Source organism: Mugil cephalus, chromosome 1, assembly GCF_022458985.1.
Source record: "Mugil cephalus isolate CIBA_MC_2020 chromosome 1, CIBA_Mcephalus_1.1, whole genome shotgun sequence".
In the NCBI taxonomy this organism is placed as follows: domain Eukaryota; kingdom Metazoa; phylum Chordata; class Actinopteri; order Mugiliformes; family Mugilidae; genus Mugil; species Mugil cephalus.
In genome coordinates this window covers 27,024,776-27,046,294 of record NC_061770.1, presented here as the reverse complement: position 1 = coordinate 27,046,294, position 21,519 = coordinate 27,024,776, and the positions used below count along the sequence as shown (strand labels likewise).

The window sequence follows — 21,519 nt, the reverse complement described above, 5'->3', positions numbered from 1 at the left end:
ATATGATGATACAGTTTATTATTATTATAATTAGTCATGTTATTTATAGTTTATTATTATAATGAATCATGTTATTTATAGTTTATTATTATAATTAATAATGTTATGAATAGTTTATTATTATTATAATAAATCGTGTTATTAATAGTTTATTATTATAATTAATCATGTTATTTATAGTTTATTATTATAATTAATAATGTTATGAATAGTTTATTATTATTATAATAAATCGTGTTATTAATAGTTTATTATTATAATTAATCATGTTATTTATAGTTTATTATTATAATTAATCGTGTTATTGGTGATTGGTTGTGTTTCTGATGCTCTTTGTGTTTCAGGGTAAATTCTATCGCTGCACAGATGAAGCCAAACACACTCCTGACCAGTGCAAGTAAGACTCATTTCTATTGGTGGAAATCCTGACATCAGCAGCTCATTGGTTGATCAATGTCTCTACATGTCTCTCCATGTCTCTGTCTGTCTCTCCGTGTCCCTCCCTGTGTCCAGGGGGACGTTTGTGGTCTATAAGGACGGGGATGTCAGTCATCCTATGGTGAGGGAGAGGATCTGGCAGAACAGTGACTTCAACTTTGACAACGTCCTCATGGGGATGATGGCGCTTTTCACTGTGTCCACCTTCGAGGGCTGGCCAGCGTGAGTTCATCCATTCATCCGTTCATCCGTTCATCCATTCATCTATCCATCCATTCGTCTATCCATCTATTCATCACTTCATCCATTCATTCATCCATTCATCTATCCATCTCTCATCCCTTCATCCCTTCATCCATCCATTCATCCATTCATCCCTTCATCCATTCATCTATCCATCTATTCATCACTTCATCCATCCATTCATCTATCCATCACTTCATCCATCCATTCATCCATTCATCCCTTCATCCATCCATTCATCCATTCATCCCTTCATCCATTCATCTATCCATCCCTTAATCCATTCATCCATTCATCTATCCATCCCTTCATCCATTCATCTATCCATCCCTTCATCCATTCATCCATTCATCTATCCATCCATTTATCCATCCCTTCATCCATCCATCTCTCATCCATCCATCCATTCATCCCTTCACCCCCCCGGTCCGTATTAACCCGTCCGTCTCCAGTCTTCTCTATAAGGCCATCGATGCTAACGGGGAGAACTCTGGTCCCATCTATAACTACCGGGTGGAGATCTCCATCTTCTTCATCGTCTACATCATCATCATCGCCTTCTTCATGATGAACATCTTCGTGGGCTTCGTCATCATCACGTTCAGGGAGCAGGGGGAGCAGGAGTACAAGAACTGTGAGCTGGACAAGAACCAGGTCTCACTCATACTTTATATTTACCTCACATTTATTGTCCTGCTTTATGTCTGTCTTTTATTTTCTTATCATGTTTTGGAGTTTCCTCTTTTATTTTGTTAAGTTCTGTTTCCTGTCTGTTTCCTCTTGTGTCCCTTGGTTGGTCATTGGTTGATTGTCCTCCTGCGTCTCTCCTGTGATCCTGTTGTCCTGTTGTCCCTCAGCCCTCTTGTGTATTTCTAGTCCTGCCGTCCCGTGGTCCCTCGTCGCGTCGTTGTGTTGCCTTTTGTTGACGTCGCCCACGTTCCTGGTTTCTGCTCCATGTCCAGGATTATTTAGGTCTTATTTTCCTCCGTGACATGTAACTCGCACACGTCACATGTTCCTTCTTTCTGTCTGTCCCCCCAGTCACTGCCTGTCCCCCCAGTCACTGTCCTTAGTCCTGCCTGTCCCCCCGGTCACTGTCTGTCCCCCCGGTCACTGTCTGTCCCCCCAGTCACTGTCCTTAGTCCTGCCTGTCCCCCCAGTCACTGCCTGTCCCCCCAGTCACTGTCCTTAGTCCTGCCTGTCCCCCCGGTCACTGTCTGTCCCCCCAGTCACTGTCCTTAGTCCTGCCTGTCCCCCCAGTCACTGTCTGTCCCAGTCCTGCCTGTAGTCACTGCTCTGTCCCCCCAGTACTGACTTAGTCCTGCCTGTCCCCCCAGTCACTGACGTTAGTCCTGCCTGTCCCCCCAGCGTCAGTGTGTGGAGTACGCTCTGAAGGCTCAGCCCCTGAAGCTCTACATCCCCAAGAACCCGGTCCAGTATAAGTTCTGGTCCATCATCAACTCCACGGGATTCGAATACGTCATGTTTGTTCTGATCCTGCTCAACACCGTGACCCTGGCTGTTCAGGTGAACCTCAACTCCTCCTCCAGTCCTGGACCTGTACAACCAGTCCCTGCCCCTCTAGGACCAGTTCTGACCCTCTAGGACCAGTTCTGACCCCCTAGGACCAGTTCTGACCCCCTAGGACCAGTTCCTGACCCTCTGCTTCTGTCCTGCAGCACTATGAACAGTCCAAAGGCTTCAGCTACATCATGGACATCCTGAACATGGTCTTTACTGGACTCTTCACTGTGGAGATGCTGCTGAAGCTGCTGGCTCTCAGACTCAGGGTGAGGAAACACCTCCTCCTTCCTTCCTTCCTTCCTTCCTTCCTTCCTTCCTCCCTTCCTCCCTTCCTTCCTTCCTCCCTTCCTTCCTTCCTTCCTTCCTTCCTTCCTTCCTTCCTTCCTTCCTCCCTTCCTTCCTTCCTCCCTTCATCCTTTGTGGACAGAGAGCAGTGTCTTTGGTTGTTGAGTGGATTCATCAACATGAACATCAGCCAATGTGAGAGAGGCCTTTAGCTGCTTAGAGGTTCCCCTGGGTTCCTCTGGTTCCTCTCCCACTATGATGGAGTGATGTTTGTTGGTGGACCACTCCTGTGGAGGGGAACAGTCGTCTTCAATCTGTCTGACTCTCTGTGGATTATTTGTGGCTTCCAGACTCTTTACAGATGGTTGTGGAACCTTTTCCAGCCTGATACAGGATGTCCGTCCTGTAGCTGTAGCTGGGACTCGTCTCCATGGAGACAGAGATATCTCCAGTGTTTCCTGACAGATATTTTCTAAGGGAATCGTGTATAATGTGAAGAGTATTGGTTCTAGCACAGAACCCTGAGGAACTCCCCGACTAACTTTAGGTTCAGTAGAAGATTCATTGCTGGAATCTGTCTGGTTGCGGTTTGTTTAATCCTGTTTACACCTTCAAGTCTGTTGAGCTCGTTAATAACTTTAACCACAGATGTTTCTGTTCTATGATGAACTCTAAAACCCAAACCTCCTCAAACAAAACATTCCTGTTTACATGGTATTTATTTATTCTAACTCCAGCTCATTCTCATATTATACTTTAATATAATTTATTGACATTTTATTATTGACAGTGATGTGTGTTAAATGTTTTCCAGCATTACTTCATCGATGCCTGGAACTCGTTCGACGCTCTGATCGTGGTCGGCAGCGTGGTCGATATCGTTGTCACTGAGTTCAGTGTGAGTATTCAAACAGAAACAGTTCTTATCTTCTCTGACCCTTAGAGTCTAACCACTGATCCAAATGGAGACTGGACTCACAGACTCCATCTAGTGGTCTAAAGGTGGTTAGCTTAGCATTGCTATGTAGCATGCAGCCTTGGTGGCTGTTAGCTTAGCATTGCTATGTAGCATGTAGCCTTGGTGGCTGGGTTCCTGGGGAGTTCCATGTCTAAATCTCCATCTTCTTCTGGATATTATAATGAGCTCAATGGTACAATTACTGTAAACTCCTGGTAGCCTAGCTTAAGCCTAGCTTGGCCTAGCTTTAGACTATAATAGATTAGTTTAGCCTAGTTTAGACTAGTTTAGCCTGGTTTAGCCTAGCTTAGACTAGTTTAACCTAACTTAGACCAGTTTAGAGTTCAGTTTAGCCTATCATAGAATAGCTTTGCCTAGTTTAGCCTAGCTTAGACTATCTTAGCCTAGCTTGGGACATGTTAATTACTGTCTCTGTGTCTCCAGAGTGGAGAGGACAGCTCCCGGGTGTCCATCACCTTCTTCCGTCTGTTTCGAGTGATGCGATTGGTCAAGCTTCTCAGTAAAGGGGAGGGGATTCGAACGCTGCTGTGGACATTCATCAAATCACTGCAGGTCAGAGGGGCGGGGCTTAACGGCAGGGCTGGGCGGGGCCACTGTACAGGTGCTGAAACAGGTTGTAGTTCTGCTGCCTTGCTCCAGGGCTCTGACCCACCATCTCTCTGCAGGCGCTGCCCTACGTCGCTCTGCTCATCGCCATGATCTTCTTCATCTACGCCGTCATCGGAATGCAGGTCAGTCCACACCCGGACCCATTCATCCCTTCATTCATTCATCCATTAACCCTTCATCCATTCATTCATTCATCATCCCTTCATTCATTCATTCATTCATCCATTCATTCATTCATTCATTCATTCATTCATTCATTCATCCATTCATCATCCCTTCATTCATTCATCCATTAACCCTTCATCCATTCATTCATTCATCATCCCTTCATGCATTCATTCATCATCCCTTCATTCATTCATTCATTCATCATCCCTTCATTCATCCCTTCATTCATTCATTAACTCTTCATTCATTCATTCATTCATCATTCCTTCATTCATCCATTCATCATCCCTTCATTCATTCATTCATTCATCATCCCTTCATTCATCCCTTCATTCATTCATTAACCCTTAATTCATTCATTCATTCATCATTCCTTCATTCATCCATTCATCATCCCTTCATCCATTCATTAACCCTTAATTCATTCATTCATTCATTCATCCATTCATTCATTCATCATCCCTTCATTCATTCATTCATTCATCCATTCATCATCCCTTCATTCATTCATCATCCCTTCATTCATTCATTCATTCATTCATCCATTCATCATCCCTTCATTCATTCATCATCCCTTCATTCATTCATTCATTCATTAACTATTCATTCATTCATTAACCATTCATTCATTCATTCATTCATTCATTCATTCATTCATTCATCAACCCTTCATTCATTCATTCATTAACACTTCATTCTTTCATCCATTCATTCATCAATCATTCTTTCATCCATTCATTCATCAATCATTTATTCATCCATTCATCCATCAACCCTTCATAAAGGTCCAAATACTGGAAACAAGCATTAGAACATCAGAGCTGATTCAGACACGTGTTCTTCTTCATGGTTCCTAATAAACCAGGTCAGAGGGGGGACCTTGTAGACCACATTAGACCCTGATCAGACCTGAGGATGTTTCCTGGATCTTCTCTGATTGGCTCAATGAAAACCACATGACCCTAAACCTCACTGAGGGGAACCAGGAACCACGTTACCTCATATGGTTCCTGGTTCTAGATGGAGGGTTCAAGGTTCTTTTTCTTTTCTGGTGGTCAGGAGGCTGGATAACGTCTCACATAACGTCTCATATTACGTCTCATATTACGTCTCATATAATGTCTCTTGTCTCGTCTCCTGTCTCATCCTGTCTCGTCTCCTGTCTCGTCTCCTGTCTCGTGTGGTCCAGACCTTTGGGAAGGTCGCCATGCAGGACTACACTCAGATCAACAGGAACAACAACTTCCAGACGTTCCCCCAGGCCGTCCTCCTGCTCTTCAGGTCTGACTGAGGACACGGTCCCTGTTTCCGTCTGGGTCCTGGTCCAGGGCCGGACCCGGTGCTGAGGTGTCCCTGTGTTGTGTCCAGGTGTGCGACAGGTGAGGCGTGGCAGGAGATCATGTTGGCCAGTCTCCCAGGGAAACGCTGCGACCCTGAGTCTGACTACGAGCCGGGGGAGGAGTTCAGCTGTGGCAGCAACTTCGCCATCGTTTACTTCATCAGCTTCTTCATGCTGTGTGCCTTCCTGGTCTGGACGCACAACGCTGCAACACAACGCCAACACCGATACAACAACAACAACACCGACACAACAACAACACAACACCGACACAACACCGATACACAACAACACAACACAACAACAACACAACACCGACACAACAACACAACACAACACAACAACAACACAACACCGACACAACAACAACACAACACAACAACACAACACCGACACAACAACAACACAACACCGATACAACAACACACAACACCGATACAACAACAACACAACACCGACACAACAACAACACAACACAACAACACAACACAACACAACAACACAACACCGATACAACAACAACACAACACAACAACACAACAACACAACACCGATACAACAACAACACAACACAACAACACAACAACACAACACCGATACAACAACAACACAACACCGACACAACAACAACACAACACCGACACAACACCGACACAACAACACAACACAACAACACAACACAACACAACAACACAACACCGATACAACAACAACACAACACAACAACACAACACCGATACAACAACAACACAACACAACAACACAACAACACAACACCGATACAACAACAACACAACACCGACACAACAACAACACAACACCGACACAACACCGACACAACAACACAACACAACAACACAACACCGATACAACAACAACACAACACAACAACACAACACTGATACAACAACAACACAACACAACAACACAACACCGACACAACAACAACACAACACCGATACAACAGCAACACCGCAACATCGACAAAACAATACAACAACATAACAACAACACAACAACAACACAACACAATACAACAGAAGAAGAAGAAGCTGGAGGACCTGACCTCAGATCCACCGTGAACCTTCTCTTCTTCTTCTGTGGTTTCAGATCATCAACCTGTTTGTCGCCGTCATCATGGATAACTTTGACTATCTGACGCGTGATTGGTCGATTCTGGGGCCGCATCACCTGGACGAGTTCAAGAGGATCTGGTCCGAGTACGACCCGGAGGCCAAGTACGTCTTAGCCTAGCTTAGCATAGCTTAGAGTAGCATCGTCTGGTTTAAAGTGGTTTAGCATAGTTTAGCTTAGCTTAGCATAAATCCAGGGGGAAGCTGTTAGCTAACTCTCCTGTGTTTCTGTCTCAGAGGTCGGATCAAACATCTGGACGTCGTTGCTCTCCTCAGAAGGATCCAGCCTCCTCTGGGCTTCGGGAAGCTCTGTCCCCACCGGGTAGCCTGCAAGGTAGGATGTCCCCATGTCCTCCATGTCCTCCATGTCCTCCATGTCCTCATGTTGCTAGTGTTATGCCCTGTTAGGTCCCCCATCTTCCCCAGGTCCCAAGTAGCCACTAGGACACAAAGGGTATATAGGATGCTGATCTCACACTGTCCCCCTGTCCTCTGTCCGTCTGTTGTGTCCTCTGTCCGTCTGTTGTGTCCTCTGTCCGTCCAGCGTCTGGTGGCCATGAACATGCCTCTGAACTCTGATGGGATGGTGACCTTCAACGCTACGCTCTTCGCTCTGGTCCGGACGGCTCTGAAGATCAAGACCGAAGGTTCGTTGGACACGTTGTCTCTGTCCCTCTGTCCTTGTCTCTGCCTTCCTGTCTCTGACAGTGTGTCCTCTGTGGACGGATGCTGTTGCTAGGTAACCCTGACCAGGAGAACGAGGAGCTGAGGGTGATCATCAAGAAGATCTGGAAGAGGATGAAGCCCAAGCTCCTGGACGAGGTCATCCCCCCCCATGAAGGTAGGGGACGGGGACGGGGACGGGGACGGGGACGGGGGGGGACACTGTACCTGCAGGACACTGTACCTGCAGGACACTGACCTGGCCTCTGTCCTCTGTCCCCCTGCAGAGGAGGAAGTGACCGTGGGGAAGTTTTACGCCACCTTCCTGATCCAGGACTACTTCAGGAAGTTCAGGAAGAGGAAGGAGAAGGGAGGACTGGACGGAGACACGGACGCCAGCAACCCGTCCGCCGTCCAGGTCCTCCACCTGTCCACCTGTCTGTCTTCATGTCCTCCTGCATGTCCTCATGTCCTCATGTCCTCCTGTCTCTGTGTAGCTGTGTAAGGCCGGTCTGAAGACTCTCCAGGACCTGGGTCCAGAGATGCGTCTCGCTCTGAACGAGGACCTGGAGGACGAGGAGGACGTGGCAATGGAGGACGAGGAGCTGGAGGACAACGCCGAGTATCAGGTCTGAGTTAGGACCAGGACCAGAGACCTTAGTGTTGAGGACAATGTCTCACTGTCTTTGTGTCTCTGCAGAACGATGATGACTTCAGACCAGAGACTGAGAGACGGAGCTCACTACTGTCCCCTACTGGTAAAAGACAGCATGTCCCCGTCTGTCTCTGTCTCAGGTGTCTCCTGATTGGACACATGTGACGTGTCTCTCTGTCCTCCAGGTCCAGGGGGAGTCGTGGGGGATGGCGGTGTCTCTAACGGAGGACTTGTTCACCGGGTCGGGTCTTTCACAAAGACGGTGAACGGGGGCGAACACGACTCGTCTCTAGGACGCGGAGACAGCATGAGGACGTCCGTCAATCACCGCCGCAGGACGTCCACCAAGACCACCGTCCTAGACCACGCCCACAAGAGGACGCCACACCACAGACATGGAAGGTAGGAGGACACCAATACCATGGTTTGACTGACAGGAGGTTCAGCCAATGACACGCTCCTCTGGTCGGTAGGCGGGACTCCAGGGACAGGACATGGAGGGACGGGGACATGGACACGTACGGAGAACAGGGTTACTACAGCAGAGACGAGGACAACGACAGCATCGGCTCCAGAGACAGAGACAGGTAAGAGACAGAGACAAAGACAAAGACAAAGACAGAGACAGAGACAGAGACAGAGACAAGAGACACGAAACAAAGACAAAGACAGGAGACATTCTATCCTCTATCTAACATTCTCTAACATTCTCTAACACTCTCTAATGTTCTCTTACATTCTCTAGTGTTCTATAACGTTCTATAACGTTCTCTAATGTTCTCTAACGTTCTCTAATGTTCTCTTACATTCTCTAGTGTTCTATAACGTTCTATAACGTTCTATAACGTTCTCTTACATTCTCTAGTGTTCTATAACGTTCTATAACGTTCTATAACGTTCTCTTACATTCTCTAGTGTTCTATAACGTTCTATAACGTTCTATAACGTTCTATAACGTTCTCTAATGTTCTCTAACGTTCTCTAATGCTCTCTAATGTTCTCTAACGTTCTCCAATGCTCTCTAACGTTCTCTAATGTTCTCTACCATTCTCTAACGTTCTCTTACGTCCTCTAATGCTCTATAACGTTCTTTAACATTCTCTAACGTTCTCTAATGTTCTCTAATTTCTCTAACGTTCTGTAATGCTCTCTAACATTCTCTAATGTTCTATAACGTTCTCTAATGTTCTCTAACGTTCTCTAATGTTCTATAACGTTCTCTAATGCTCTCTAATGTTCTCTAACGTTCTCCAATGCTCTCTAACGTTCTCTAATGTTCTCTACCATTCTCTAACGTTCTCTTACGTCCTCTAATGCTCTATAACGTTCTTTAACATTCTCTAACGTTCTCTAATGTTCTCTAATTTCTCTAACGTTCTGTAATGCTCTCTAACATTCTCTAATGTTCTATAACGTTCTCTAATGTTCTCTAACATTCTCTAACGTTCTCTAATGTTCCCTAACGTTCTCTAATGTTTTGCAATGCTCTCTAACTTTCTCTAACGTTCCCTAATGTTCTCTAACGTCCTCTAATCCTCTCTAATGTTCTCTAACGTTCTCTAATCCTCTCTAATGTTCTCTAACGTTCTCTAACGATCTTTAATGTTCTCTAATGCTCTCAAATGTTCTCTAACATTCTCTAAAGTTCTCCAACGTTTTCTAATGTTCTATAACGTTCTATAACGTTCCCTAATGTTTTCTAACGTTCTCTAAGGCTCTTTAACGTTCTCTAACGTTCTCTAACGTTCTAACCTCTGTGCCTGCAGACATTATCCTGATGAGCCTCCTCTCTACAGAGACCACTACAACGGTCACGCTCCCTACAACAGTAGCTATGGTAACGGCTATAGCGACGGCCGGAGGACCACCCGCAGACGCCTCCTCCCGGCCACGCCCACAGGTAACTACACATCCCAGAATCCTCTGCTCCTCTGACATCACATCACTGACGGTGGTTTGGTTCTTCAGGTCGTAAACCGTCCTTTAACATCCAGTGTCTGAGGAGACAAGGGAGCAGTGATGACCTCCCCATACCTGGGACGTACCACCCCACCTCCCCCCCACGCCGCACACACACACAGGTAACACACACACACACACACACACACACACACAGGTAACACACCAACACACACACACACCATCACACACACACACAGGTAACACACACACACACACACACACACACACACACACAGGTAACACACACACACACACACACACACACACACACATACACACACACAGGTAACACACCAACACACACACACAGGTAACACACCAACACACACACACATACACACACACAGGTAACACACCAACACACACACACACACACACACGCACACACACACACAGGTAACACACCAACACACACACAGGTAACACACCAACACACACACAGGTAACACACACACAGGTAACACACCAACACACACACACACACACACACACACACACAGGTAACACACCAACACACACACACACACCAACACACACAGGTAGCACACCAACAAACACGCACACACACACACACACACAGGTAACACACCAACACACACACACACACACCAACACACACAGGTAGCACACCAACAAACACACACACACACACACACACACACACACACACAGGTAACACACTAACACACACACCAACACACACAGGTAGCACACCAACAAACACACACACACACACACACACACAGGTAACACACACACACAGGTAACACACACACACACACACACACACACAGGTAGACACCACCACAAACAACCACACACACACACACACACACACACCACAGTAACACACTACCACACACTCACACACACAGGTAGCACACCACACAATCACACCACACACTACCACACCACAGTACACATCACACAACTCAGGTAACACACACTCTCACTACAGCACACACACAGAGGTACCTGCCTCCTCAGTAACTGTAACCTCTCCTCCTCTCTGCTCTCCTCCTACCTCCTCCTCTCATGTCTCTCCCGTCCTGACCTCCGCCATCTACCTCCTCCTCCTCCTTCTCAGCAGACGTTCAGTAGTTATGAGTCCCGCCTCTCCTCTGCCGCCTCCTCGGCGTCCTGGGCCAACCCGTGTCCTCGCCGTGGTCGCCTCCTCTACGCTCCTCTCATCCTGGTGGAGGAGGAGGGCAGTCCTCCCTGGGGGGGCGGGGGGAAGAAAGGAGGAGGCGTAACGGGCGGAGCTCCCAGACCGGCCTGGTACGGTGACCCCGGAGGGACATCAGGTACAGTAACTCCTCCTGACGCCGTGGCACCACTGAGACTCTCCTGATTGGTCTGAACTTGTCATGTGACTGTGTTGTAGCTCCGCCCCCCTACCGAGCGTACACCACCCTCAGAGTTCCCTCCCAGCTCGGAGCCCCGTTCACCGAGAAGAGAGGGTCGGCCGACAGCCTGGTGGAGGCGGTGAGGAAGCTCATCTCTGTTAGCCACTGTTAGCCACTGTTAGCTACTGTTAGCCACTGTTAGCTACTCTTAACCACTGTTAGCCACTGTTAGCTACTGTTAGCCACTGTTAGCTACTCTTAACCACTGTTAGCCACTGTTAGCCACTGTTAGCTACTGTTAGCCACTGATGGCTACTCAATTATACGTGGGTTTACATTCATTATCAGAGATTCATCCTGTTTTGCTGTTTTGGTCTGTACCCCCCCAGTGTTTGACTGGAACCAGATTGGAACCAGATTGCTGGAAAAGTGTGTGTGATTGGTCAAGCTGAGTGGCCACGCCCCCTCCAGTCCCCGTACTGACCAATCCCTGCTTCTCCTCGTCTCCTCAGGTTCTGATCTCAGAGGGTCTCGGCCTTTATGCCAGAGATCCAAAGTTCGTGGCGTTTGCGAAGCGTGAGATCGCGGACGCGTGTCACATGACCGTGGATGAGATGGAGTCGGCCGCCAGCGACCTGCTCGGCTCGGGAAGCCACGCCTTCCTCGCCAACGCCGACCCCGCCCTCTACAGCGACGAGGAGCCAATCAGGACGGGCCGGGACGAGGACGAGCTGGCGGACGAGATGACCTGTGTGACGTCCTTCTGAGGCTCTGGACCAATCAGAGAGCCAGAGGGCCTGGAGGGGGCGTGGCCTCTGAGCAGCAGGACAGATGATTGGACGTCCACCGACAGATACGAGGAAGGACGGATGTTAGACGAGACTGAAGACGAGAAGAAAATGGATCAAAGACAATTTCTGACGTTTGTCAGAAAGAGTCCAGACCCCACAGAGCGACGCAGCCTCACACTCTACCCACAATGCATCTGTGCTGCTGTCACTTCACCACCTGTCAGCTGATGTAAATATTCACGTCTGAACTAATGAAACCGATTAAATTCTGTTGAAGTTTGAATTTAAATCTGATGAAGATTAAACTAAACGCTTCATTTTTTTCTGTGAATTTCAAACTGAATATTGATGAGTTGATTTATTTTTGAGTTTATATTTATATTAAGAAATATTTAGTTCCAGTTTGTTCAAATAATCTTCATTTCAATAATGACCAACAGAAAAGAACCAGCAGCGTAAACTTAACATTAGCACAGAGACGGCTCAACAGCGGAGAAACTTATAGAGCAGCTACTTCTGTAATGTTAGCGTGATTTGATACGTGTTAAACCCATGTTATAAATTAGATGGATTAAATTAAATTAAATATCTTTTCTTTATTCTCTATGTTTCAGCATACAGAAAATATTAAAAAGATGTTCTCTCTCTCACACATAAAATATGTAGAATAAAATTCTAAATGAACAAAATGTAAAGTTAAAAACGGACAAAATAAATATTCTGGACTGAGAGAAAAATAAATAAAATCAGCCTGTTTACAACAGTGTAAACAGCATTATCAGGCGGTTAGCATCACCAGGCTATTAGCTCATTGTAGCTTCATCAGGCTGTTAGCTCATTGTAGCTTCATCAGGCTGTTAGCTCATTGTAGCTTCATCGGGCTGGTAGCTTAGCGCAACTCTGATACTGTTGTTGTCTAAACAAATATTAGCGTTGTTCATCATTAACCTCCACTGTATCCTCAGAAAACGACATAAAGAGGCTTAAAGCTAATGATGCTAACACATCTCAGCTACATGTTAGCTAGTGGGCTAATGCTATGCTACTGCTGCTTTTGTTTTTGAAGCAGATTTAACTGAATTAAGTTGAAATGAAACCAAAGAACCGACGGACGCTGACGTAATGAACTCATCAGGAATATGAATTAATTAACGAACTAATGAAGTGACACATGATTCATTTTATTTACATAAAGACTGAGATAATTAAAGGTTCATCATCATTAATTAACGGTCTCTGTCTGGTCTGAACTGAGAGTTTGTCTGGTTGTGTCTGAGCTTCATGTGTTTTTTATTCTGTGTTTCTTTGTGTTTTCATCGTCGTTGTTTTTCTTTCCAGGGTTGAGTTAAAGGGCTTTGATTCATTTCTCCCCAAAACCTGATTTACCTCAAATAAAGACACAAAAAAAAACCTGCTGCTGGATTCATTCACGATTATTAATAAAACACCAATTATCATCATCATCATCATCATCATCATCATCACCATCACCACCTTCATCATCTTCATCATCATCACCATCACCTTCATCATCATCATCATCATCATCATCATCTTCATATTCACTGTCAGGTTCAACAACCTAAAACATTCATAAACTTGGCACAAAGAAGAGAAAGACAAGAGTCACTTTTTACTGCGAGGAGAACAGCAGAGATACGTTCAGTTACAATCTCCTCCCGCTCTGAAGTGCACCTCACGTACTCTCTTTATTTCCTTAGGGAGGTCCCTGGTTACAATAAGAGTTACAGCTCTAATGGGGAGGGAAGCACATAGCTGCAACTCTTCACATGATACAAGCATCATCTTCTTGGTACGTGTTTAATCGCTTCGACCTCGTCCTCAGGACTGTTTGCTCCGTCTTCAGTCTTATTTCTGTGGGGAGACGCACTTCCTGCATGTCACCGCTGGGTCCGGGATGAAACCGCGTCTCTCCACTTCATCTTCCTGCAAAACAACTCTACAGACATATACTGTTGCACATTGGCCTCCCTGCAGATTAATAGATCCATAAACACTCAGAGGAAATATGGGATAATTTATGTGCAATAATTCCAACATTCACCATCATCATCATCATGTTTAAGTAGATAATAAATTACCGCCTCCCATCCTCTCCCCCCCCCCCTCCCCCCTCCCATCCTCTCTCCCCTCCCATCCTCTCTCTCCTCCCCCTCCTCCCTCCTCCCTCCTCTCCATCTCCTCTCCTCTCGCCAGGCGCCAGGATGGACGTCGTAAATCAGGTACCAGTTCTCAGCATCCTTCTTTCATTTCTCTTCATCTCTTCATCTCTCCGGGTTCGGTTCGTCCTCTGGGTTCTGGAGGGGGGGTTCGGCTTGGTGGGGTTGTGTGTTCGTGTCGTGGTCCGGGGCGGCCCGCCGGGGTCTGTTTGTTGTTTGTCTCCGGATGAATCGGCTCCGTGTCGGGCCGCATCCCGGCGGCTGGAGGAGGAGGAGGAGGAGGAGGAGGAGGAGGAACAGCTGGTCGGATCCAAGCAGAGACACGAGACCGCTGAGCAGAACCGAGCCGGACCGAGATGATGATGATGATGATGATGATGGTGATGTTTGTGTGGTTGTAAAATGGCAGCCGGAGCAGGAGGAGGAGGAGGAGGAGGAGGAGGAGGTGATGGTTTTCCTCTGCTGTTGTCGTTGCGTCTAACCTGCTCTGTTTTAAGATTCTCTCCTCCTCTTCCTCCTCTTCCTCCTCAGGAACACGGAGCTCTGCTGTTAAACTGTTTATCTCGTGATGAATTTATTTCAGTCAATAAAAATAAAATATGAAATATCAAAGTGTTCAGATTTAAACTTTTAGAAACTTCACATGTGCAAAGAACACACATCATTAAAAGAATAGACACAAGTAATTATTATTATCATTATCATCATTATTATTATTATTATCATCATCATCATCATTATTATTATAATTATTATTATTATAATAATTATTATCATTACCATTGTTATTATTATTATTATTATTATTATCATCATCATTATTATTATAATAATTATTATTAGTAGTAGTAGTTGTATATTTTAGAGTCAGTTGAGTTTCCCTGTTTAAAAAGTCTGATACATTAATAATTTGAGTCATTGATCTGTTTGTTTTTTGTCTGAAAAGTTCTGTAAATATTCTCCAACATGATCAGCTGTCAATCATGCTAACAGTGTGTGTGTGTGTGTCTGTGTGTGTGTGTGTGTGTGTGTGTGTGTGTGTGTGTTACAGCTGGTGGCCCAGGGTCAGTTCAGGATCCTGAAGCTTCCTCTGGGCTTCATCAAGGTCTTACAGTGGGTGAGTTCATCAGACACGCCACCACCAACAACCTCAGAAGAAGAACTTCAGTTTAGTTTTCGTCCTCTCAGCCAGGGGGCGCTGCTGCATTCAGAAACACAGAGGCTGCTTCCGGTCGTAGCGCCCCCTGGCTGCAGATCAATACATCAACAGCTGTTCACATTGAACGTCCTGGACCCGTGTCCCTAAAGGTTCTTAGAGCAAAGAGCTCCTCCTAGTGGCCAAACCCTAAGAACCGTTTCCCTCCAGGTTGTTCCTGGATGGAGGCAGAGATGAAAGGTTCCTAAAGAAGGTTCTGCAGTGAGATGTGCTGAGAGCAGGGAGGAGAACTTTAAGAGGCTTAGAGAGGAGAACATGGTGGAAAGAAGAGGAGGAGAGATATTCTCCAAACACTGAATGATTGGATGGAGCAGGAATCCAACCCCTGAGCCTTTAGGAACACGGGTCCAGATCTGATCTCTGAATATGAGTCTCCAACCATGTGGTCCTGGTCCTGGTCCTGGTTCTGGTCCAGTGGTAGGTAGAGATCCATCAGAGACAGCAGCTGATACAATATTCTACTGACCACATGGTGGCGCTGCAGCTGGTTTACACTGAGACCAGATCTCCAGTTCTGTCTGAGGACACATTTTAATTCATTAACACCAGGGCTCAACACAGTATGTCTCTTTCTCCTCCTCCTCCAGTTCTTCTCCATCTTTGCATTCTCCACCTGTGGGAGTTATTCTGGGATGTTTAAGGTGTCGGTGGAGTGTAAGAACCGGACGTACAGTGACCTGAGCATCGAGGTGGAGTTTGAGTATCCGTTCAGGTCAGAACCGACATGAATTTAACTCATCGTTGAAGATGTTTGTTTTATCTTAAATCCTCCAAACCTCCTCCATCCATCACAGTCTTCATCGCTTTACCAACCAACTGTCAACACAAACTAATCTGGGCTATTTCATTCACTGGTTGATGACTATGGTACCATGTTTTGATTGGCTGAGGCCAAAGAGTGGGTGTGGCTTCCCTTAACACAGTCCTGGCCAATCACAGGTGAGCAGAGTCATGACAGCAGCCTCCTGACTGGTTCATCATTCTTCTTCTTTGGCCTCCGTCAGGACAACAGTGTGTAATACCGTATTCCACCACCCTGTAGAGGGGGCGCTGTTTCACACATCGTAAATAATAATGAGAAGCTGCTCAGATGAAATATCTTCTCAAAAGTTTCCTTTTTAAACAGTTTTTTGTTTTATAACCCTGACCTGGATGACTGATGACCTCCCCAGACGGGATGTGTTGTTCTTGACCCGCTGTGTTCCTCCTCCAGACTCCACCAGGTGCACTTCAACGCCCCCAACTGTAAGGACGGGGCCACGGAGCCCTGCTTCCTGGTTGGCGACTACTCTTCCTCGGCTGAGTTCTTCGTCACCATCGGAGTCTTCGCCTTCCTCTACTCGACGGCGGCCCTCAGCATCTATGTCTTCTTCTTTGACAAGTACAAGGAGAACAACAAGGGCCCGTTGATCGTAAGTCCCGCCTCCCGCCGGCCCCCGCTGCATCCTGGGAAACGCAGTTGACGCTCCGTGTTGTGTTTCAGGACCTGGGTGTGACCGGCGTGTTCGCCTTCATGTGGCTGGTGAGCGCGGCGGCTTGGGCCAAAGGTCTGTCCGACGTGAAGACGGCGACCGACCCGGACAAGGTCATCACTCAGATCCCCGCCTGTGACGAGGAGTCCAACCGCTGCGGCGAAGTCCACGACCCGGTGATGTCTGGACTCAACACCTCCGTGGTGAGAGTCTGTTCAGCTTCACAAAGACACACAAACATCTCAAGTAGAACCTGAAGAAAAGATGGTTTACAAAGATGGCTGCCTCAGATAGAGGGGCGGAGCCAAGGCATTGATGTCCTGCCCACACTTCCACATAAACCATTAGGGCCGACGTACGTTAACGTAACTTTGTGTTTACACCAGAGACTCTAGAGCCAAGATGACTCCCGTACCTGTCAGTAAGTAACAGTTACTAGTAGACTTCATACGAAGGTCCTGGCAAATCCCTGTAATATAAATCACGCGTGAGGATTCCAGCTGTTTTTACTTTTGCTCAGAACCAAAGATAATAAATAAAAATCCTCGTCTCCTCCAGGCGTTCGGATTCATCAACCTGGTCCTGTGGGTGGGAAACCTCTGGTTCGTGTTCAAAGAGACGGGCATCATCGCTCCCTTCATGCGGGCTCCGCCTCCTCAGGAGAAGCCGGCTGCACCCGATGCCTATGGCCAGCAGGGAGCCTACGAACAGGACCCGTACGCTAGCAACCAGGGAGGCTACCAGCCCGACTACAGCCAGCAAGGATACAACCAGGTGGGATCTCAGCCCTGATTGGCTGGTTTTAGCCGAACTCCAGATCCTGTCCATGAACCAGAAGTTCATGACTATGCTAGTGTTAGCTGACGGAGCTAATGTTGGCTGACTGGGCTAATGTTAGCAGACTGAGCTAATGTTAGCTGACTGAGCTAGTGTTAGCAGACTGAGCTAGTGTTAGCAGACTGAGCTAGTGTTAACAGACTGAGCTAATGTTAGCTGACTGAGCTAATGTTAGCTGACTGAGCTAGTATTAGCTGACTGAGCTAGTGTTAGCAGACTGAGCTAATGTTAGCTGACTATACTAGTGTTAGCTGACTGAGCTAGTATTAGCTGACTAAGCTAGTGTTAGCAGACTGAGCTAATGTTAGCTGACTATACTAGTGTTAGCAGACTGAGCTAGTGTTAACAGACTGAGCTAATGTTAGCTGACTATGCTAGTGTTAGCAGACTGAGCTAGTGTTAACAGACTGAGCTAATGTTAGCTGACTATGCTAGTGTTAGCAGACTGAGCTAGTGTTGTCATGTCTGGTTTTCAGGAGCCGGAGTATGGCCAGCAGGGGGCGCCCACCTCCTTCTCCAATCAGATGTGAGCTGACAGGAAGCGGGTGAGTCCAGGAAGGACCAGACCTAGACCTGGTTCAGACGTGGTTTCATCGATGATCCTTTTATTAAAGCGTTTTTTTTTTTCTTCACAGAAAGTGTTGGAGTGAACAACAGTGGGTCGCCTGCAAGCTACCCACAATGCAACACTCTCTGTCTAATGGGTGGGGTGGGTGAGGGGGGGTTAGATGTTCGATATAATGAATCAATGTGTAAATGATTAAAAGTTCTAAATCCACAACTTGAACAAAAGAACGACAGAAACCTTGTGAACCAGCGACGACGTCGATTCTTCTTCTGAGCGTCACCTGTGGACAGAATGTATGTTTGTGTTGTACAGATAACTTCTATAGTCTGAGCCGCTTCCTCTATTCAATACAATGACGTGGCCCCGCCCCCTCGTATATGCCCCGCCTCCTCATATATGCCCCACCTTCCACGTCAACAAACTACGTTGGCGGCTGTAAATCATGAAGTGGTTCAGACTGGGTTCACACTGGCACAAATCTGATCCAGAATGTAGGGATGTTTGATACCAGCGATTTCCTTTCAGATCCGATACCGAGTAACATTCAGGCTGGTATCGGCAACACTGACCCGATACCTTGTGTAAATACGTCCTAATGTGTCTGGTAAATGTAACAAACAGTTGTGTATCAGAAACCATAGCGTCATAAAGACAATAACACATCAGTGACTGATTTAATTATTTTAAAATTAGCTTCTAATTATTTATTTTAAAGGACACAATCGCACAACATGTGAACACGGTGTTTCAGACACTAACAAAAGTAAAGTAATAAGACTATGAAAATAAATGATTGTATAATTATTAAGAACTAGTATAGAAATGAAAACTTGCATCTTAGTTCTGTCCTCATCATAAATGTCTCTGTTGTGGTTTAACCTGAGTTTGTGTTTTACAAGTTTTGTTGTGTTGCCACAGCTGAATAGTTTAGTTCCTGTGTTTCTGTTGTGTTCCTGTTCATGATGATACATTACCCAGTATGACTGAAGTATCAACAGTGTCAATATCTTGATCTGAGAATCGATTTTAGAGCATGAACATTTGGTATCGATCCGTACATCCAGAGTGAAACTGGATTAAAGGGGCGTCTCAAAAACGTTCATTTCGTCTTTAACATGAATAATAGCACTGATTCTTTTAACAAGACAAAAAGGAATAAGTAAGAGTTTTAAATGTGTCCAATGCTAACGTCTCGTCCAGTGTTGGATGTTTGTCTTGCTGCATGTAGACATCCATGTAGGAAGTGACGTCACTCTGGACGCGGTGAATCCAGTCTGGACTTGAGCTTCATGGAGGAAACTGAATCCAAAATGGCTGCTGGTTGTTAGCATCGTTCCTGCTACAGAAACGCCCTCAAACCTTTCAGTTGTTTCTGTAACGACACCAGAAACAAATAGACAACAGGTCACTGAAGCTAATGCATGCTAGCACATTCAGTATGCTAACACACTGAACACATTTCACCAACTTAAGGTTAGGTCAACTCTAGCAGACTAGGCTAGTATCTGCTAACGTAGCTAGTTTTAGCTGACTAGGCTAGTGTCTGCTAACGTAGCTAGTTTTAGCTGACTAGCCTAGTGTTTGCTTACTGGAGCCAGAGGAACGACTTTCTTGATCAAAAATGTTTGACCACTTCCTGCCTCATCAGCTGATGGCGACGTTTCTGTCAACAAACGTCTTCTCAGCTCTCGGCCAATCAGAAGCTGGAACATTCTGGGTTTTAAAAAACAAAAAGAAAATAAGACATGATGCTTTTTCCTCTTCCTCTTCTTCCTGTTTCTCTTCCTCCACTTCCTCTGCATGGTGATGTGTTTTCTACTCATGTTGTTCAGTAACTGATGATCAGTGTGATTCTACTTCCTGTTTCCTGTACAGGTGTGTGTGCTCATTGCCTGCCCATACTCTTCCTCTCCCTCCTCCTCTTCCTCACTCTGTCGTTCTTCTCGTTGTTCTCCTCTTCCTCCTCGTTGACGTAAACCTCCGGTGTGATGATATTCTACTCAGCATCAGTAACCATGGCGCCAGTGTTGACAGTGATAATGATGATGTGTGTGTGACTTGTTGCTATGGAGACCCTCCCCCTGCTGTGTTAATTCAATGGAAAGTTTCAATAAACAACAAATGTCTCAGTCTGAGTCTGTTTGTAATCACCTGCCACTTCATTAGGAACCCTAGTGAACACATTCTAATCTAACATTGTATACAGGCGACGAGAGAAACCTTCCTCTCCTCTGCTGCTCTCTCGTATCTCATGGCTGAGCTCCTCCTCCCTCCTCTCCTGAGTCATGGCTCCTCCCTCCTCCTCCTCCCCCATCCTCCCCTCTGGCTGCTTTCAGGAGTGTCTCCTCTGTTTGTGTCAGTGTGTGTTTGTTCTGTAGCATGGCGTCTCTCGGCCTCCTGCTGCTCAGCACCGCTCTGATCCAGACCGCCCAGGTAAGGACGAGACAGATGGTTTAATTCCTGGATTCATGGTGATGCTGCAGCATCGTCACGGTAACCTGATAGGATACAGAACGATGCTGCTCATCTTCCTTTATGTGTTCAAGCTTCTGATTTGATTATTAGCCCTTATTGATCAGGACTCTGTGTGTGTGTGTGTGTGTGTGTGTGTGTGTGTGTGTGTGTGTGTGTGTGCGTGAGAGAGAGAGAGGCGTCTTTGTGAGCCAGGACGTCCTCACAAAGACAGCAACACCAGTGCGAGTGTGCGGGCAGCCAGAGAGAAACATTTGGTCTCTGTCACCATGGCGACAGGAGACGGTAACCAATGGCAACAGCACCATATGTCACAGGATGTAGTGTGTGTGTTCTTGTTTCTATTATGTTGTGGGGCCATTGTGTCTGGCAGTGCATTATGTCAATGGAAGGTCCTCACAAAGACGTGTGTTTGTGTTTTCAGTACCTGTGAGGACGAGATGTCTGTTAGCGTAGCTTAGCATCAACACAGTAAACCAGATAAGATTGACTTCATTGTCTCTGGGGAGAAAATGAATGTGTTATGTAATCTCCAAGCGTCCCTGAAGTAGACGCTCTGTCAGCTCCAATAAAAACTGCATTCATTCATTCATTCATTCATTCATCATCATCCGACACAGTTTTTAGGTGAAATCTACA

At 46.2% G+C, this 21,519-nt stretch overlaps 2 protein-coding genes and 1 long non-coding RNA gene across 6 annotated transcripts in view; 2 read left to right on the top strand and 1 right to left on the bottom strand.

Moving 5' to 3' along the window:
- The window catches only part of cacna1fb (calcium channel, voltage-dependent, L type, alpha 1F subunit), a 35,431-nt gene extending 21,882 nt beyond the window's left edge, over window positions 1-13,549 (top strand). For 2 of the 4 annotated variants that reach the window (XM_047585537.1, XM_047585554.1), the window contains 24 exons: window positions 345-397; window positions 514-660; window positions 1,134-1,335; window positions 2,050-2,208; window positions 2,361-2,471; window positions 3,305-3,388; window positions 3,893-4,021; window positions 4,135-4,200; window positions 5,436-5,527; window positions 5,615-5,774; window positions 6,696-6,823; window positions 6,956-7,052; window positions 7,263-7,365; window positions 7,458-7,559; window positions 7,669-7,799; window positions 7,879-8,010; window positions 8,082-8,139; window positions 8,222-8,438; window positions 8,510-8,623; window positions 9,803-9,936; window positions 10,005-10,117; window positions 11,089-11,302; window positions 11,383-11,483; window positions 11,857-13,549. In XM_047585537.1, the coding sequence (XP_047441493.1) occupies window positions 345-397; window positions 514-660; window positions 1,134-1,335; window positions 2,050-2,208; window positions 2,361-2,471; window positions 3,305-3,388; window positions 3,893-4,021; window positions 4,135-4,200; window positions 5,436-5,527; window positions 5,615-5,774; window positions 6,696-6,823; window positions 6,956-7,052; window positions 7,263-7,365; window positions 7,458-7,559; window positions 7,669-7,799; window positions 7,879-8,010; window positions 8,082-8,139; window positions 8,222-8,438; window positions 8,510-8,623; window positions 9,803-9,936; window positions 10,005-10,117; window positions 11,089-11,302; window positions 11,383-11,483; window positions 11,857-12,111 (3,102 nt within the window). In that variant the 3' untranslated portion in view covers window positions 12,112-13,549. Of the gene's footprint in view, window positions 1-344; window positions 398-513; window positions 661-1,133; window positions 1,336-2,049; window positions 2,209-2,360; window positions 2,472-3,304; window positions 3,389-3,892; window positions 4,022-4,134; window positions 4,201-5,435; window positions 5,528-5,614; window positions 5,775-6,695; window positions 6,824-6,955; window positions 7,053-7,262; window positions 7,366-7,457; window positions 7,560-7,668; window positions 7,800-7,878; window positions 8,011-8,081; window positions 8,140-8,221; window positions 8,439-8,509; window positions 8,624-9,802; window positions 9,937-10,004; window positions 10,118-11,085; window positions 11,303-11,382; window positions 11,484-11,856 lie in introns of all 4 variants that reach the window. The other 2 variants (XM_047585528.1, XM_047585545.1) reach the window with 1 other exon arrangement.
- A 216-nt stretch (window positions 13,550-13,765) lies between these two features.
- Window positions 13,766-14,963, bottom strand: LOC125010495. The gene is made up of 2 exons (XR_007113086.1): window positions 14,383-14,963; window positions 13,766-14,127 (listed from the first exon to the last, which is right to left on the bottom strand). It is a non-coding gene; the product is annotated as an uncharacterized LOC125010495 (long non-coding RNA).
- On the top strand, window positions 14,300-20,537 carry LOC125009758 (synaptophysin-like). The gene is made up of 8 exons (XM_047587950.1): window positions 14,300-14,378; window positions 15,367-15,432; window positions 16,119-16,243; window positions 16,745-16,943; window positions 17,015-17,206; window positions 17,562-17,777; window positions 18,317-18,385; window positions 18,476-20,537. The coding sequence occupies exons 1-7, from the start codon at window positions 14,361-14,363 to the stop codon at window positions 18,368-18,370; spliced, it is 870 nt and encodes a 289-aa protein (XP_047443906.1). The 5' UTR covers window positions 14,300-14,360; the 3' UTR covers window positions 18,371-18,385; window positions 18,476-20,537.
- Window positions 20,538-21,519: the final 982 nt, after the last annotated feature.